The following is an 18219-nucleotide window of genomic DNA, read 5'->3' on the forward strand; positions in this document are numbered from 1 at the left end:
CGTCGACCGTGAGCGGGAATGGAACCCCCGGGTCGCCGGGTTCAAAGCGCAGTTCACTCACCACTGTCACCACTCCACCCACACACACACGAACACACACGCACACACGCTCACACACACACTGGCACACAAACACGCACACACTCGCACACACACTCGCGCACACACACACACACACTCGCACACAAACACACTCGCACACACTCGCACACAAACACACACTCACACACACTGGCACACACACTCACACACACTGGCACTCACACACACACACACTGGCACTCACACACACACACAAGCACACGCGCGCTGGGCCCGAGTTCATTGCAAACGCGGGGCCCAAGGTCGCGAGCTGCGGTGACGCGGAGTGAGAGGCGCGCGCGCGCGTGCGTGCGCGCGCGTGCCTCTCACACAGCGCGTCACCGCAGCGGGAGCGGTGAGCGAGACGCCGAACCACGAAACCCGCAGAGCCGCGGGGCTCGATTGCCGCTCGCCGACACCGACGACGACGATGATTGCGGTTGCACCCGAGTCAAGAGCCGAACGGCTGACAGGGCTACACCTGATACATGCACTGAACCTTTACTCGGACGACTCTGCCTCCAATGAGTACCGGGTGCCGTGCGTGTAAACATCGCCACTGGGGAGACAAAGGCGGCCGGGAGTGGAGCTGCCCACACGACTCCCCTCGTGTGCCGTGCGTCCGCGTGCGTGTCTCGGTGTGCGCGCGTCAGTACTTACGGGGGGGGACACGTGACATGGGCCCCCCCACTCCCCCACCCCCCTCACCTTGAGGCAGGAGCGGTGAGAGCCTCCCGCGTGGATCGGACCACGTGGTCCCGAGCGCGCGCGTCAGTTTATGGGGAGCGGTGGCGCAGTGGTTAGCGCCCTGCGCTATAACAGCGCGCGAATATTCGAACCGCTCCTGGGCCTCCCTCTAGGTCGACTCGGCCTTAAATGCGTCCCTGCTGCGGTGTACAAACAATCAGCACTGGGGAGACAAAGGCGGCCGGGCATGGTGATGGCCACCTGACCTTTATAGGCGCTCGCTAAACAGCACTTGCCCCAGCAATCTGTTAAAGGCTACGCGGGGGATCTTTGTCTTTGTCGGCCACGTGGTGACCTCAGGCAAGACAATGAGACGACCCCAGTGCAGTTCTTCAGGAGTTGTTGTTTGCTCCACGCGCCAAGGCTGGCCGCTTGCCGCGTGGTCGGGTCCAGGCCCGGGGTGATGGGCGACTGACTCGTCGACTGACTCGTCATCGTCGTCCTTCCCAGGTGCTTGGTCGAGGCGGTCTCTGCAGGTGAAGCCCTGCGCGCCTGAGCATCTTCACACACACAGTCAATCACACTGACACACTCACACAGTGACACACTCACACATAGACACACTCACACACTCACACACTCACTCACTCACACACTTACACACTCACTCACACACTCACTCACACACTCGTACACTCACACATACTGACACACACTGACACACATACAGTCACTCACACACACAGTCACTCACACACACTGATACACACACAGTCACTCACACACACGCGCGCTCACCTGGGCCCGCGCCGCGACCATGCGATCCCTGCCGACCGCCTCGGCCACCGCGTGGCTCCTCCTCCTCCTCCACCTCCTGCACCTCCTACTCCACCTCGTCACCTGCCAGGTGCGCCCCCCCCCTCACCCCCCGCGTCCCCCCCCCCCACAGCCCCCCCCCCCCACACATCCACCCAAAGACAAAGCGCTCAACCACGACGCACCTGACGCACACACTGACACACACACACACTAGCACACACCGACACACACACAGAGACACACACACTAGCACACAACAACAACAACCGCCATTCGCCACTAAGTGGCGGTGACGTCACCACGACGCTTGTGCCAGGCCATGTGCACATTGAGGCCACGTGAAGTGTTGAACGCCCGCTGGCAGGAGGTCACGGGGCAGACCCAGGTGCCACGGGTCGACTGACCCAGATGACTGGCTGATGCACCACCTGTGCCCCCTACTGTGCCAACTTGCTGTGCTTTAGCCACCCGGCGCTCCGCTCGTTGTTGTGAGCGTCGCTCCTCCGCCCTCCGTTGTTGTTGGAGGGCGACTGCCTCCAACTGCCAAGTAGCGTCCTTCACGAGCCTCCTCCACAGAGGCCAATCTTGACACCGCTGGTACCAGTCATCGGCAAGTCCACTCAGCTCCACGTCCTCCTGTACCACATCACTCCATCTCTTCTCGAGCCCGTGCTGCGCCCGTTTAGCCCCCTCGATCCGGCCGAACAAAAGCTGTTTAGGCATGCGGTGGCTGGGCATGCGGGCTGCATGACCCAGCCAACGCAGCCTTGCCTGCCGGAGGAGCTCACCGATGGGACTTTGCCCAGATCTTTCAAGGATTTGTGAGCTCCTCACACAATCCAGCCTGGTTAAACCCAGGATGGATCGTAGGCAGGCCAGCCTAAATGTTTCCAACCGGCGAAGATGCTCCATTAGGGGGGTCCACGTTTCACAAGCGGAGAGAAGGGAGGGAATGACTGGCCGAGAAGACCTGAAGCTTCGTACGGAGCGACAGACCAGGTAGCTTCCACACAGCGTTATGCAACCGATGAAAAGATATTGCCGCTCGACTGATTCGGAGTGAGACCTCTGCTGTTAAACTGGAGCCGGTCATAAGCACACTGCCCAGGTATGGGAAACTCTCCACTCTCTCCACTACTGCCCCATCACCGATTGGGAGTTGTGGGGGTGGAGTGTCCGATGGTACAAAATACCCAGGCAGGTGCTTAGTTTTGGTAGGGCTGATGGTAAGGCCCCACCTCTTAGTGGCACGCTCCAGTCTCAGCAGCAGCGTCTCCAACTCCTCTTCTGAATGAGCAGCTATTACCAAATCATCGGCATACGTAACGTGGTTGACCAATAAGGAGCCATTCCTTGATCGCACCCGGGTGGAGGGGTTACCAGCCCCTCGCACCCGTCCAGAGCCCCTGTTTAGCCACTGTGGTGGTCGCAGACGCCATAAGGGGAGAGGCCAATGGGCAGTGTTGCCCATCCGGCACCGCGAGGAGGTAGGGGGTTGTTTTGCCGGACTAACACACGCACACACTGACACACGCACACACCTATACACACCAACACACACACCCCCATTGCCCCCCCAACCCCCCCACCCACTCACCCACACCCCCCTATCGCCTGTTATTGTTGTGGTTGGCATTGTGGTGGTTGTTGTGTTGTTGTGGGTCATTCTCTTTCAGGCGCTGAGCGTTCTGAACGGTCCCTACATGACCTCAAGTGAAGGTACGAGCCACCACCCAGAGCTGCCATGCAGGCCCCGCCCCCAACCGTGGCCCCGCCCCCAACCCTGGCCCCGCCCCCACCCCTGGCCCCGCCCCTGCTCTCACCCTGGCCCTGCCATAAAAATGTGGCCTGGGGTCGCCTGTCGGTGCTGCGTGAGCGAGTTAGAAAGTGGACAGGTGAGTGACCGGGTGAGTTGATGAGTGAGTGAGTGAGTGAGTGACCAGGTGAGTGACTGGGTGAGTGACTGGGTGAGTGACTGGGTGAGTTGATGAGTGAGTGAGTGAGTGACCAGGTGAGTGACTGGGTGAGTGACTGGGTGAGTGACTGGGTGAGTTGATGAGTGAGTGAGTGAGTGAGTGACCAGGTGAGTGACTGGGTGAGTGACTGGGTGAGTTGATGAGTGAGTGAGTGATCAGGTGAGTGACCAGGTGAGTGACTGGGTGAGTTGATGAGTGAGTGAGTGAGTGACCAGGTGAGTGACTGGGTGAGTGACCGGGTGAGTTGATGAGTGAGTGAGTGAGTGACCAGGTGAGTGACCAGGTGAGTGACCGGGTGAGTTGATGAGTGAGTGAGTGACCAGGTGAGTGACCAGGTGAGTGACTGGGTGAGTGACTGGGTGAGTTGATGAGTGAGTGAGTGACCAGGTGAGTGACTGGGTGAGTGACTGAGTGAGTGACTGGGTGAGTTGATGAGTGAGTGAGTGATCAGGTGAGTGACCAGGTGAGTGACCGGGTGAGTTGATGAGTGAGTGAGTGACCAGGTGAGTGACTGGGTGAGTGACCGGGTGAGTTGATGAGTGAGTGAGTGAGTGACCAGGTGAGTGACCGGGTGAGTTGATGAGTGAGTGAGTGAGTGACCAGGTGAGTGACCAGGTGAGTGACCGGGTGAGTGACTGGGTGAGTGACTGGGTGAGTGACTGGGTGAGTTGATGAGTGAGTGAGTGGGTGAGTGACTGGGTGAGTGACTGGGTGAGTTGATGAGTGAGTGACCAGGTGAGTGACTGGGTGAGTGACCGGGTGAGTTGATGAGTGAGTGAGTGAGTGACCAGGTGAGTGACTGGGTGAGTGACCGGGTGAGTTGATGAGTGAGTGAGTGACCAGGTGAGTGACTGGGTGAGTGACTGGGTGAGTGACTGGGTGAGTTGATGAGTGAGTGAGTGACCGGGTGAGTGACTGGGTGAGTTGATGAGTGAGTGACCAGGTGAGTGACTGAGTGAGTGACCAGGTGAGTGACCAGGTGAGTGACTGGGTGAGTGACTGGGTGAGTGAGTGACCAGGTGAGTGACTGAGTGACTGGGTGAGTGAGTGACCAGGTGAGTGACTGAGTGAGTGACTGGGTGAGTGGATGAGTGAGTGAGTGTGTGACCAGGTGAGTGACTGGGTGAGTGACTGGGTGAGTTGATGAGTGAGTGACCAGGTGAGTGACTGGGTGAGTGAGTGACTGGGTGAGTGACTGGGTGAGTTGATGAGTGAGTGAGTGACCAGGTGAGTGACTGGGTGAGTGACTGAGTGAGTGACCAGGTGAGTGACTGGGTGAGTGACTGGGTGAGTGAGTGACCAGGTGAGTGACTGAGTGACTGGGTGAGTGAGTGACCAGGTGAGTGACTGAGTGAGTGACTGGGTGAGTGGATGAGTGACTGGGCGAGTGGCTAGGCGAGTGACTGGGTGAGCGAGCGCCGTCACACCCCAGTTGCCCACCCCTCCCCTCTGCGGGCAGTGGTGCGCTTCGAGGAGGTGATGCAGCGCAGCTACTGCCGCCCCATGGAGACGATGGTGCCGGTGTCGCGCGAGTTCCCCGACGAGGTGGCGCACTTCTTCCGGCCCGCCTGCGTGCCGCTGCTGCGCTGCTCGGGCTGCTGCAATGACGAGGGCAGCGAGTGCGTGCCCACGCACACCACCACCATCACCATACAGGTGGGGCCCACACACCACGCACACCACCACCATCACCATACAGGTGGGGCCCACACACCACGCACACCACCACCATCACCATACAAGTGGGGCCCACACACCACGCACACCACCACCATCACCATACAGGTGGGGCCCACACACCACCATCACCACCATCACCATACAGGTGGGGCCCACACACCACCACCACCAGGGTCACCATACAGGGGTGGGGGCTCACGTCTCACCCCCTCCCCCCTCCCCCAGGTGTACAAGAACAGACCGTCCCACGGGGGGGGCTTCCAGGAGCTCCCGTTCACGCAGCACAGCGAGTGCGAGTGCAGGTGACCACCCCCATCACGTGACTGCCCCCACCACGTGACCACCCCCATCACGTGACCGCCCCCATCACGTGACCACCCCCACTAAGTGACCGCCCCCACTACGTGACTGCCCCCACCACGTTACTACCCCCACCACGTGACTATCCCCAACACGTGACCGCCCCTATCACGTGACCGCCCCCATCACGTGACCACCCCCACCACGCGTTACAAGTTCACGTCACCATGGTTACCCTGTCTGTGTGTGCAGGGAGCGGAGTGAGCAGTTCAAACCTCAAACCGGGTAAGCCCCCCCCCCCTACTCGCTCCCCCCCCCCCTTTACTCGCCCCCCCAACTCGCTCCCCTCCCCCCTACTTGCTTCCTCCCCCTTTACTCGCCCCCCCCCCTACTCGCCCCCCCCCTACTCGCCCCCCCTACTCCCTCCCCCTACTCCCTCCCCCCTACTCGCTCCCCCCCTTTACTCGCCCCCCCGACTCGCCCCCCCCCTACTCGCCCCCCCCCTACTCGCCCCCCCCCTTTACTCACCCCCCCTACTCGCTCCCCCCTACTCCCTCCCCCCTACTCGCCCCCCCCTACTCGCCCCCCCCTACTCGCCCCCCCCCCCCTTTACTCGCCCCCCCCTACTCGCCCCCCCCCCCCATTTACTCGCTCCCCCCCTATGTCCCCCCCCCCGGCTACACCCACACGGGCTCTTACGCCCCGTAGCCTCTCGGAACACACCCAGCCGGGGTGTCCGTCACGACTCTGGGTCCCACAGTCTCGGTCCACAGGGACGTCAGACCACGGGTCCCACAGTCTCGCCTCCGAGCCACACAGGGCCCCGGCCCTCACAAGGACAGCGGGACTAGGGGTCTTAGGGCCTACCTCTGAACTCCGTCTTCGGTCTTCGACTGGTTAACAACTCTCCGAGTGCTCCCGCGCGTCCCCCTTTATAGTCCTTCATGCGGACGTCGCTGAGAGCACCCACCCCAGTTGACCAATCACTGCGCGCTGCCCACGATCCTCTTTCCCACCTTGTGTCAGCGCGCACAACCACGCACCCCGCGCCGCCCCGTAATCTCTCACTCCCGGCGCGCGCGTCAACACCACGCCTACATCGCGTGCCCAACCACGCACCCCGCGCCGCCCCGTGATCTCTCACTGCGGGCGCGCGTCCGCACCACCACTACATCACCCCCTTCCACATAGCTCGCAGCCGACCCGGCTGCTATAAAAAAAATCTTATTACCCCCCCCCGTGTGTGTCTCGTAACACAAGCAACAACAACAACAACACAACACAACAAGAACAATATGTACAACGCGGCGGGCGACAACAATAAATGTGTATGCAAAAAAATGACTCGTGCAGCGTCCCTTCATTTCCGAGCGCCCCTTGAACGGGACATTACACCGGGCAGAAGGGGAACGCGGCGGCGAGCTCGTTTTTTTTTTTTCATGAAAAGTGTTGTGTCTTAGCACGAGTCCGCCTGGCCGGTCCGTCGTACGGCACCAGACACGGTTGACCGTCCGGTGGTGCCGGCAGTCCAGGAAGGCACGGGACAGGCATCGGAGATCCGCGCGTGCCGCGGGGTTCCGGTTCCCGACGGTCAACAGCCGTCAGGTCCGAGACACCTGGGAGTGGGTCAGGTGGAGACACGTGAGGATCAGCCTGCGACACATCCCTCCCCGAGTCGACGGCCACATCACACGCTCGGTCGTTACGGCACAAAGGGAGGCCATGCGGTGCCGCGAAGGGTTTCAGCCGGGAGGGGTGTACGTACCAACGGCGTTTTTCCCATTTAATCTGGATACTCTGGGGTCGTGCAACACGCACAATTTCCACCGGTCCCCTCCATGGTCTCAACAATTTAGGGGACGTAGCCAACGGTGCATGTGGACAGTGCAGCCAGGCCTTATCGCCTGGTTTCCAATCGTGCGTATACACCTTTCGTTCATGCAATCTTTCGTTAGCGATCTGGCGAGACCTCGAATTCAATCTCGCAGCCTCTCGCGCTTCAGCCAGTTTGGCGATATTAAATTTGATGTGGTCGGCCAATTTAGATTTTGCACGTGGCTGGGAAATCCCCAGTTGGACATCCATGGCCGGATCGGCCTCCCGCCTATACATGAGAAAAAATGGGGAAAACCCCGTCGCCGCATGAGGGGCCATTCGATAGGCCGCGAGTACCCCAGGTACCTGTAAGTACCAATCAACCTGATCGTTGCAAACCTGTTGGCACAGCATAGAAGTAATCGTCCTGTTCAGACGTTCAACCATTCCATCAGTCTGCGGGTGGTACGGGGAGGTACGCACTTTCTTTGTACCCAACAGGTCGCACACCTCGTGCAACAAAACGCTCGAAAAATTCTTCCCTTGGTCCATCAGCAAGCGTTCGGGGGCGCCTTTGTCCAAAACATAGCCCTGGATAAAGGCGTCCGCCACTGCCGCAGCCGACTGGTTGGCGAGTGGCCATGCCATGGGCCATCGGGTGAAGTATTCTACGCCAACCAGCAGGTACTTATTACCCCTAGGTGTAGCGGGAAAGGGCCCCAAGATGTCGAGCGCAACCAGTTCGTTTGTGCGCGAAACCTGAATGGATTTTAGCGGTGGATTAGCCGCTATTGGTGGCGGTTTCCTTTGGGCGCACCCCACACATCCCTTGAGGATGTTTGCCACGTCATTGCCCATACCCGGCCAATAATAGTCCCGTTGGAGTAGGGCGAGCGTTTTGTGAAATCCCAAATGCATGAGTCGTTCGTGAGCAGCCAGAACGACCCTACCCCGCATAGCAAACGGCACAACGAGCACATGACGCCAAGACATGTTGTCCCACTTCATCAGGAGGCCCTGTCTGACCACCCAGGAACCGACCCGCGTCTCCCCCCCCCCGGGAGCGTCAGCCTTCCGACGCAGCGTGAGTAGGGAGCTGTCGGCCATTTGGAGACGGCCCCACTCGATAAGAGGCAACGCTAGTAACGAGTCCCTCCCCGTGGGAGCGGCGGGCGCGTCGACCCCCGGGGCGTCAGTGGCGGCGAGCAAAACTTCCGCGGGGACGGCGACAGGGGGTTTACACCGCGCCGATCCCAGAAGACATGTGCATTCCGAGCGGGGCGGCAATCGCGACAAGGCATCCGCATTCGAGTGCCGCAATCCCTTACGGTAAATCGTCGTGAATTGGTAGTCTTGGAGGACCTCCAGCCATCAGGACAATTGGCCGGAGGGTTGCGCCACCCGCATAGCGTATTGGAGAGCCGCGTGGTCCGTACGAACAGTAAAATGACGGCAGAACGCAGCCTCCTTTTCCTGCCCCCAGTGAAACCTTACTCCTCTAGCCGTCAAAGCGTGCAGGGGCCTGGCTATGGTGGCAAAATGTTCGACAAAACGGCGGTAGTAGGAGGCGAATCCTATGAAGCTGCGGACTTCAGTGACTGAGGTTGGCGTTGGCCATGAGCTGACGCAGTGCGTCTTAGCAGGGTCTGTAGAGATCCCTGAACGGCCAACGATATGCCCCAAGTACCTGACTGATTCCCGAAGCAGGTAACATTTCGCCGGTTTAAATTTTAATTTAGCGGAACGCATCCTGAGGAACACCGCTCTCAGTCGCTGGAGGTGCTCCTCGAAAGTCCGGCTGAAAACGATGATATCATCGAGGTAAATCAAACAGGTGTCCCATTGGAGTCCTGACAAAACCAATTCCATGAGCCTCTGGAACGTGGCGGGAGCGGAATGTAAGCCCATGGGCAATCGATTGAATTCAAATAGGCCTCCTGGTGTCCGGAAAGCGGTCTTTGGTTTCGATTCGTCATCGAGGGGCAATTGCCAAAATCCCGAAAGCAGGTCAAGCGTCGAAAAAAACTGTGCTCCCGCCAAGGCATCCAGCGACTCATCCATCCTGGGGAGTGAATACGCGTCGGCCATTGAGATTTTGTTTAGGCGGCGGAAATCCACACAGAACCGCAAGGACCCATCCTGTTTTTTAACAAGGACGATGGGAGCACCCCACGGAGTGGAAGAGGGCGAAATGATGTCGGCCGCCAACATGTCATTAACAGCCGACTGCACATGCTCCTTCTCGGCTGGGCTGAGCCGGAAGGGATTCTGCCGAATAGGGGCCGTGTCACCCGTCGCTATGTGGTGGCGCAACAGGTCTGTGCAGCCAATATCGTACTTGTGTCTGCTAAACACGTCAGCGAATTCGAGTAGCAAGCCCCTCAACGCTCCCAACTGCACACTAGACAAGTTACCAGACCCAGCACACAACGAGTCCAACCACTCTGTCCCCTCCTCAAATGGAGGATGCGTATCGAGGCCCGAATCCGCGTGTGCAACGAGCTGTTCATCGACGGGTAGCGGCGCCGCGTGAGCCAGCACCGTGCCCTGTGTAATTACGGCTGGCCGCGACCCCGTATTCAGAACCATAACGAACGGCTCACTGTCCGCCCGCACCATGGTCTGAGCTACCGCTAAGTCGAGGCCCCCAACAGCTCTGTTTGACGGCCCCAACAGAACACCCTGTCCCGCCGCATCCACCCCGAGGGGTTTCCTCAATCGAAGGGGTACCAACATTTGCGATCCCGGGGGTACCCGTACAGTCTGAGTTGCCAGCGCCTGAACCGTCGCACAAACCGTGTGTATTTTTGTAGGACTCGTCAAAAATGCAACCCGCCGTCCCGATGGAAGCTCAATGCAGGCCTGATCGATGAGAATTTTGATGGGCATTTTAGCCAGAAAGTCCGTACCCAGTAAACAAGGAACTGCCAGAGATGATGATACAAAAATAGGACCCGCCAATTTGATATCGCCAATACAAACAGTCGCCCGAATCTGTCCGATGATTCCCAAGGATCCCCCGTTCGCCGCGTAAAATGGTACGTCCACCGGCAAAAGGGGTCGACATTGGACGGGAAGGATGTTATAAATAAGGTCCGAAATGATAGTGGCTGACGCACCCGTGTCCACCAGCACCCGGACCTCAACCCCGTCAATAAAACCCGTTACCACGGACGACCCGGCCGACGCAGCCACTATTCTGTGGGCCAATTCGGACCATTCGACTGCTTTCGGGCCGTGTACGAACCCCCCTCGCCGAACCGAATCCCCGGTACCCATACGCGGTCCCCCCACCGCGAAGCGGCGACCCGAGTGTGCCGTGTATGTGGACCGAGCGTGTGGGGTGCCGCGACTTGCCGGGGTTAGCTTGAACGCCGTCAGCGCGGGCAGTCGTTGCTGGAAGACCTGGTCGTCGTCCTCCGAGGAATGCTTTTCCCGCGCGCCGCTGTGGTTGACGAAAATGTCGGCTCCGTCGGCAGGCGCATGGTGGAGAGCTCTGGCGCGCGCCGATGACGCGGGCTGTGCAGAGTGGAGGTCTCCGACCACGTGGTGTCCACGCTTCCCGCCAACCGATGGTGGACCCTCAAAAATGGCGCCAATTTCAAAACTTTCGGCGCGAAGCGCATTCTGGCGGGATCCCTCCGGCCGCGCTCCCTCCTCCAACCTCGTAGTCGTCCTTCCGCCTGCTGAAACGGTGATTTCCGCCAAAATTGAAGCGGCGGCGAGCAGCAACTCCGCCAGGCGGGAGTGTGCATCCTGTAGGCTGGTGTCGGAGGCGAGCGGAGCGTCGGCCATCGCCGCGAAGTGCTGCATCGGCGGCAACTCCTCGTCCTCTCCTTCCGAGGTTGGTGTCTCTGGTACGCCGTCGTCTTCCCGATCTCGCTCGTGGGTACGGGTAGTCTTCCTAGTATCCATCCTTTTGAAGACAGGTTTACTTCTGACGCCAGTTGTAATGTAGGAACTTGGCGGGAGACGACCTTACGGGTAGCACACTCTTTTATTAACACCAACTTATATTACACGGGTGGCTAACTCCAGCCTTAACCCACAGGGTTCCCCCGGCTACACCCACACGGGCTCTTACGCCCCGTAGCCTCTCGGAACACACCCAGCCGGGGTGTCCGTCTCGACTCTGGGTCCCACAGTCTCGGTCCACAGGGACGTCAGACCACGGGTCCCACAGTCTCGCCTCCGAGCCACACAGGGCCCCAGCCCTCACAAGGACAGCGGGACTAGGGGTCTCAGGGCCTACCTCTGAACTCCGTCTTCGGTCTTCGACTGGTTAACAACTCCCCGAGTGCTCCCGCGCGTCCCCCTTTATAGTCCTTCATGCGGACGTCGCTGAGAGCACCCACCCCAGTTGACCAATCACTGCGCGCTGCCCACGATCCTCTTTCCCACCTTGTGTCAGCGCGCACAACCACGCACCCCGCGCCGCCCCGTAATCTCTCACTCCCGGCGCGCGCGTCAACACCACGCCTACATCGCGTGCCCAACCACGCACCCCGCGCCGCCCCGTGATCTCTCACTGCGGGCGCGCGTCCGCACCACCACTACATTAGCATCGGGGGATCAGGGAGAATGATGTTGGTGGTGATGCTGATGGTGCCGATGACGACGATGGTGACGATGTTGACGACGATGTTGACGTTGACGATGATGGAGATGTTGACGATGATGGAGATGTTGACGACGATGTTGACGACGTGCAGCCTCGTGTGCCGGCCGTGCTCGGAGCGCCGCCGCCACCTGTTCGTGCAGGACGCCGCGTCGTGCGCGTGCTCCTGCAAGTTCTCGCGCGAGCGATGCCGCCAGCGCGGACAGGAGCTCAACCTCCACACGTGCAGGTGGGCGGCCCCCACCCCCAGTGCCCACCTACCCCCCCCTCCCTCCCTCCCTAGCCCCCTCCCTCGCCCCCTCTCTCCCTCCCCTCCCTCCCTCGCCCCCCTTTCTCCCCTCCCTCCCCCCTTTCTCCCCTCCCTCGCCCCCCTCCCCCTCCATTCCTCCCCTCCCTCCCTCGCCTCCCTCCCCCCCTTTCTCCCCTCCCTCCCCCCCCTTTCTCCCCTCCCTCCCCCCCCTCCGCTGGCTGGAGTCACACCGTGCGCCTCCACCCCTCTCTTCCCCAGCTACAGTCAGTTGGTGGTTGTCGTGGTGGTGTCGTGGTGTTGTTGTTGTGTTGTGGTGGTGTCGTGGTGACGTCACGCTCTCTGTGTCGCTGCGTGCCGTGTGTGTCCCCCGCGTGCTGCTGAGAAGATGCGAGCGGCCGAGGCGGTGATGATGGTGGTGGACGCGGTGATGATGGTGGTGGACGCGGTGATGATGGTGGTGGACGCGGTGATGATGGTGGTGGACGCGACACCGCCACCTGGCGCTGCCCTCCCAGCGCTGCCCTCCTCGGGCTGCCCTCCCAGCGCTGCCCTCCCAGCGCTGCCCTCCCAGCGCTGCCCTCCTCGGGCTGCCCTCCCAGCGCTGCCCTCCCAGCGCTGCCCTCCCAGCGCTTCCCACAAAGTATCCACAACGCTGCCCTCCCAGCACCGCCCATCCAGCACCACCCATCCAGCGCTGCCCGCCTCGGGCTGCGATCTGAGCATCCGCAGTGCTGCCCTTCGACGACAGCCCTCCTCAGAGCTGCTCTCCCAGAGCTGCTCTCCCAGCGCTGCCCACCCTGCCCTCCCTGCCCTCCCTGCCCACCCCCCGGCGGGCTCGCTGTGTCGTGGTACCCGAGGTGGGGGGCTGCTGGCAAGAGAGGAGGCGGGGGGGGGGTCTCTCCATGGTGGCACTGCGGAGTGGGTGGAGGAAGCGGGAGCTGCACGGCCCCCCCCCCACTGGAGAGGACCCCCGCCCCCCACCCCCACCCCCCATCTCGCTGCCCCGTGGGAAGGAGCAGCGTGAAGGAGCAGCGTGAATGAGCGTAGCACCCCCCCCCCCCCCCCCACGATTACCGCTCCCTTCTTCTTCTTCAAGAGGAGTGTCAGCACTCATCCCTGGAGAGACGGCGACCACGGCGAGTCCGCTCGGCCTTCACCACTGCGGCGGCGGCGGTGGCGGTGGGCAGAAGCCCAGAGGCACCCCAGCGGCGGAGGGCAGCGTTCGTTTGTGACGTCTCAAGCCTCAGCAGCTACAGCAGCAGCAGCGGCAATGTTGCAGGGCCCTCCGCGGAACCAGCTGGGCCTGTATTGGTCGACTTCTCAAGCTGGGCCCGGATTGGTCGATTCTCAAGCTGGGCATGGATTGGTCGACTTCTCGAACTGGGCATGGATTGATCGACTTCTCAAGCTGGGCATGGATTGGTCGACTTCTCAAGCTGGGCATGGATTGGTCGACTTCTCAAGCTGGGCATGGATTGGTCGACTTCTCAAGCTGGGCCCGGATTGGTCGACTTCTCAAGCTGGGCCTGGATTGATCGACTTCTCGAACTGGGCCTGGATTGGTCGATTCTCAAGCTCGGAATGCAAGTGTGTGCAATGCGCAGCAGCGTGCGGACACGCAGATTCGGGTTGCCCTGTGCTCTGCTGCCCATACCCCGCTGACCCCCATCGCTGGGGTCACGTTACCCGGGACACGTGGGGGGTTTGGGGTTTTGGGTTTGAGGGCCGCCGAGCGAGGGGGCAACGGCGGCGCGAGTGGAGCCGCGGTGCTCGGGGCTGATGGCCGAGGCATCACGATGGGAAGGGTCATGACGATGGGAAAGATTATGACGATGAGAAAGATTATGACGATGGGACCGACTGTGAGGTCATTTTCCCCGAATCTCGAGCCGGCTGCCAGGATTGTTTTCCGTTTCTGATAAACGCCCATTCGCAGAAACGCATCCCCCGTCGAGTTCGGCACGCCGATTCATCATCAGCGTCTCCTTGACGCGCCCGTGTCTCCACACCACCAGGCACCCCGAGTAATTTCTCGGCTAAACCAACGTTGCTGTATGGCACAACAGCAATAATCGTCATCTTGATGGCGAATTATTTACCCCGGAAAGGAACCCTGAGTCGTCCGATGACTCTCTGGCAGGAGGATCCTGCTACATTGGGATGCTTGGCCAACACCAAGTTACGGTGGCTCGGAGATGTTAACTACCTCGCCTGGCACGCAGGTGGTCGTGGGTTCGATCCAGACCCTGACGCCTGCTGCTGCTGCTGTATATTTGGAGTTTGCTTGTCTCTCTCCTCGTGGTCGTGTGGATTTTTCTCCGGGTCCTCTGGTTTTCCCCTCCACAGTTAGAAACTCCTGCGTTGAGAGTAGTGGGCTGCTGCTATACATGTCCACGTGATGAGCCACTCCGTTGAGCTGTCGTCTGTGATGGCCAGGTCGCTTCTGAAAAAGGCTACAGGGCTCAGTGGGCCTTACAGCTGGTCAAATAAAAAGTAAAACATTTTAATGGCATTGTATGGGAGGAAATGTGGAAATCCCTGAGGAAACACCTCGTGGAGAACAGGGGGAGAAATACGGACTCGGCTCACAGAGAGCAATACATATATAGCCGACGTTTAAGGCAATGACCCTTCTTCATGGCACATGCACTAAACTCAGTTTTATATCTCACCAGCTGAGGCCCACTGAGCTGGGCAGCTCGCTGGCAGGCGCGAGCTGCTATCACCGATGATAGCTCGACGAAGTGGCTCGTCATCGTCGTCATCATCGTCGTCATCATCATCGTCATAGTCGTCGTCATCGTCATAGTCATCGTCGTCATAGTCGTCGTCATCGTCATCATCGTCATCATCGTCATAGTCGTCGTCATCATCGTCATCATCGTCGTCGTCATAGTCATCGTCGTCATAGTCGTCGTCATCATCGTCATCATCGTCGTCGTCATAGTCATCGTCGTCATAGTCGTCGTGGTGTGGAAGTTTATCGCGTGGTGAATATTGATTCTGAACGTGGAGGGGGCAAAGCGGAGGGTCCGGAGTAAAATCCACGCGACCACGGGAAGAGAGAGAGACGCACACTCCACATGCACAGCAGCAGCAGCAGCAGCAGGCGTCGTCAGGGTCGGGATCGAACCCACGACCTCCTGCACACCAGGCGAGGTAGTCAACATCTCCTCGCCACCGTGGCGCGGTGTCGAGGAGACGAGGTGGAGGTTGCTGCACGTGTTTCTAAAGTCACGGGGCCCTGGTCAGAATGACGTTGTCGATGTTTTGCGATGAGCCAGTTTTGTGAACAGGCGCGTGAATAGACACACGCCGAGTGGCTATTGAGTCATAGTCGCTGTTGAGTAACAGACAACCCGCTTCGATCATCAGAAACGCGTTACTCATAGACTCATTTGTATACAAACAGCTTATTTAGCAATATTATGTAACTTGCAAAACTGGTCAACGGTAAAACATTATTCTAGATTGTAATTGTCATCAGTGCCCCGTGGTGTACACACGCGTCCAGCCTCTCTATTGATGGGCTCTGGAGGAGGGCCATTGCCCAAAACGTCGGCTAGTATACATGTTTTCCTTGAAGGTCACAAAGACAAAGATCCCCCTCATAGCCGTAACAGCCTGTTTGGGGCAAGGGCAAGTGCTGTTAATAGCGAGTAGCACCTTTGAAGGCCGGCACTGCACGCGGGGGGGTGGGTGGCCAGCACCACGCCCGGCCGCCTTTGTTTCCCCAGTGGCGATGTGTGCACACCGCACCAGGTACTCGTTTGAGGCTGAGTCGGCCTAGGAGAAGCCCAGCACCGGTTCAGATAATCGTCACCGGCGCGGGTGACCGTGAGCGCGAATCGAGCCGGGGTGGGCGCGCTGCTCGCGCACGCGCCGCGTGGGTGACGGGCTCGTGGGGATCTTGTTGCCGGCCGAGTGGAGCTGCGCCATTCCCTGCGACCCTCGCGTTTGAGATCGCGAAGCGCCTTCCCACGAGCGAGGCCGAGAGAGCGGGGGACCGCTCGCCACCGCCGCTCATCCCTCCGCTCATGGCAAGCGACTGCGGCAGCCGGGAAGCGGCGGTGAGCAGCGCGCCGCGAGGCCACGGCGCCCCCTCCGTGAGTCTACCGCACTCTGTGTGTGTGCCGTGAGGATGACCTCCCACCCCCCTCCACCCCCACCCCTCCATCCCTCCCCCTCCACCCCCACCCCTCCATCCCCCCCCCCTCCATCCCTCTCTCCCCCTCCATCCCTTCCCCTCCATCCCCCCCCCCCTCCATCCCTCCCCCTCCATCCCCCCCTCCATCCCTCCCCCTCCATCCCCCCCCCCTCCATCCCTCCCCCTCCATCCTTCCCCCTCCATCCCCCCCTCCATCCCTCCCCCTCCACCCCCCCTCCATCCTCCCCCCCCCCTTCTCCATCCCCCGCCCACGCTCTTGACCTTCCAAGGGGTCACGCGCTCGAGGAGATGCGGGGGGCGGGGGGGAGGGGCGGGGGGGTTTGTTTCGTTCTGAGCGGAACTGCCGGAGGGCGAGCTTCAGTGGACGGGAGTGAGCGTGCGCGTGTCTGTGTGTGTGTGCGCGTGTGTGTGTGTCCGTGTGTGTGTGTGTGCGTGCGCACGTGTGTGTGTGCGCGTGTGTGTGTGGGCGTGTGTACGGTGGTGTAGCGGTTAGCGCGCTGCACTACAAACCCGGCGACCCGAGTTCGAATCCCGCTCACGGCCAACACCGGTGACGATTATTTGAACCGGTCCTGGGCCTCCCCTAGGTCGACTCAGCCAAATGAGCACCTGGTGCGGTGTGTAGTAAATATCGCAACTGGGGGGACAAAGACGGTCGGGCGAGGTGCTGGCCACCCACCCCCTCGTGTACCGTTTCGGCCTTCATAGGTGCTCGCTAACAGCACTTGCCCCTACAGTCTGTTAAGACTATACGGGGGATCTTTGTTGTCTTTGTTGTCTTTGTGTACGTTGAACTTCTTTCGCACCGTACGTTGCCAACGGCGCTAATGGGACGCGGGCCGCTTACACGGCGCCTGTGGTTGTCATGATCACAATCATCACAATCATCGTGATTATCCTCGTCACTATCATCACAAGCGTCGTCATCATCACGATCATCACAATTTTTATCGCGATCATCATCGCGATCATCTAATCATCATCGCCACCACGACCTATCATCCTCATCACGATCATCACGATCACCATGATCCTCATCATCATCGCGATCATCACGATCACCATGATCATCATCATCATCATCGCGATCATCACGATCACCATGATCCTCATCATCATCATCATCGCGATCATCACGATCACCATGATCCTCATCATCATCATCGCGATCATCACGATCACCATGATCCTCATCATCATCGCGATCATCACGATCACCATGATCCTCATCATCATCATCGCGATCATCACGATCACCATGATCATCATCATCATCATCATCGCGATCATCACGATCACCATGATCCTCATCATAATCATAATCATCGCGATCATCACGATCACCATGATCCTCATCATAATCATCATCAGCGCGATCATCACGATCACCATGATCCTCATCATCATCATCATCGCGATCATCACGATCACCATGATCATCATCATCATCATCGCGATCATCACGATCACCATGATCCTCATCATCATCATCGCGATCATTCCAAGCAGCATCATTATTACCACCGAGGTAACGTCGCCCATGAGATCGTCACAGCTCTCACCTCGTCACACCTCGTCACACCTCGTCATACATTGCTGCTGCTCATGCCAGTACCTCTCGATATATTTAACGAGTGGTGTTTTGTGTGTGTGGTGTGTGTGGTGTGTGTGTTGTGTGTGTTGTGTGTGTGTTGTGTGTGTGTGTTGTGTGTATGTGGTGTGTGTGTTGTGTGTGTGTGGTGCGTCTGTTGTGTGTGTGTGATGTGTGTGTGTGATGTGTGTGTGTGTGATGTGTGTGTGTGATGTGTGTGATGTGTGTGTGTGT

General features: G+C 59.5%; 1 protein-coding gene across 1 annotated transcript; it reads left to right on the forward strand.

Moving 5' to 3' along the window:
- Positions 1–1469: 1469 nt before the first annotated feature.
- On the forward strand, positions 1470–12883 carry LOC144948975 (vascular endothelial growth factor A-like). Its single transcript, XM_078878756.1, has 7 exons — positions 1470–1675; positions 3264–3306; positions 5023–5219; positions 5469–5545; positions 5796–5828; positions 12071–12205; positions 12612–12883. Exons 1-7 carry the CDS (start codon positions 1586–1588, stop codon positions 12631–12633), a joined length of 597 nt encoding a protein of 198 aa, XP_078734882.1. The 5' UTR covers positions 1470–1585; the 3' UTR covers positions 12634–12883.
- The last annotated feature ends 5336 nt before the right edge of the window (positions 12884–18219 follow it).

Source organism: Lampetra fluviatilis, chromosome 52, assembly GCF_964198595.1.
Source record: "Lampetra fluviatilis chromosome 52, kcLamFluv1.1, whole genome shotgun sequence".
NCBI lineage: Eukaryota > Metazoa > Chordata > Hyperoartia > Petromyzontiformes > Petromyzontidae > Lampetra > Lampetra fluviatilis.

Coding starts and splice junctions, on each gene's coding strand:
- LOC144948975 (XM_078878756.1), top strand. CDS start 1,586: ATGCGATCCCTGCCGACCGCCTCGGCCACCGCGTGGCTCCTCCTCCTC. Junction 3,307..5,022: donor CTACATGACCTCAAGTGAAG/GTACGAGCCACC, acceptor CTCTGCGGGCAG/TGGTGCGCTTCGAGGAGGTG. Junction 5,546..5,795: donor CACAGCGAGTGCGAGTGCAG/GTGACCACCCCC, acceptor CTGTGTGTGCAG/GGAGCGGAGTGAGCAGTTCA.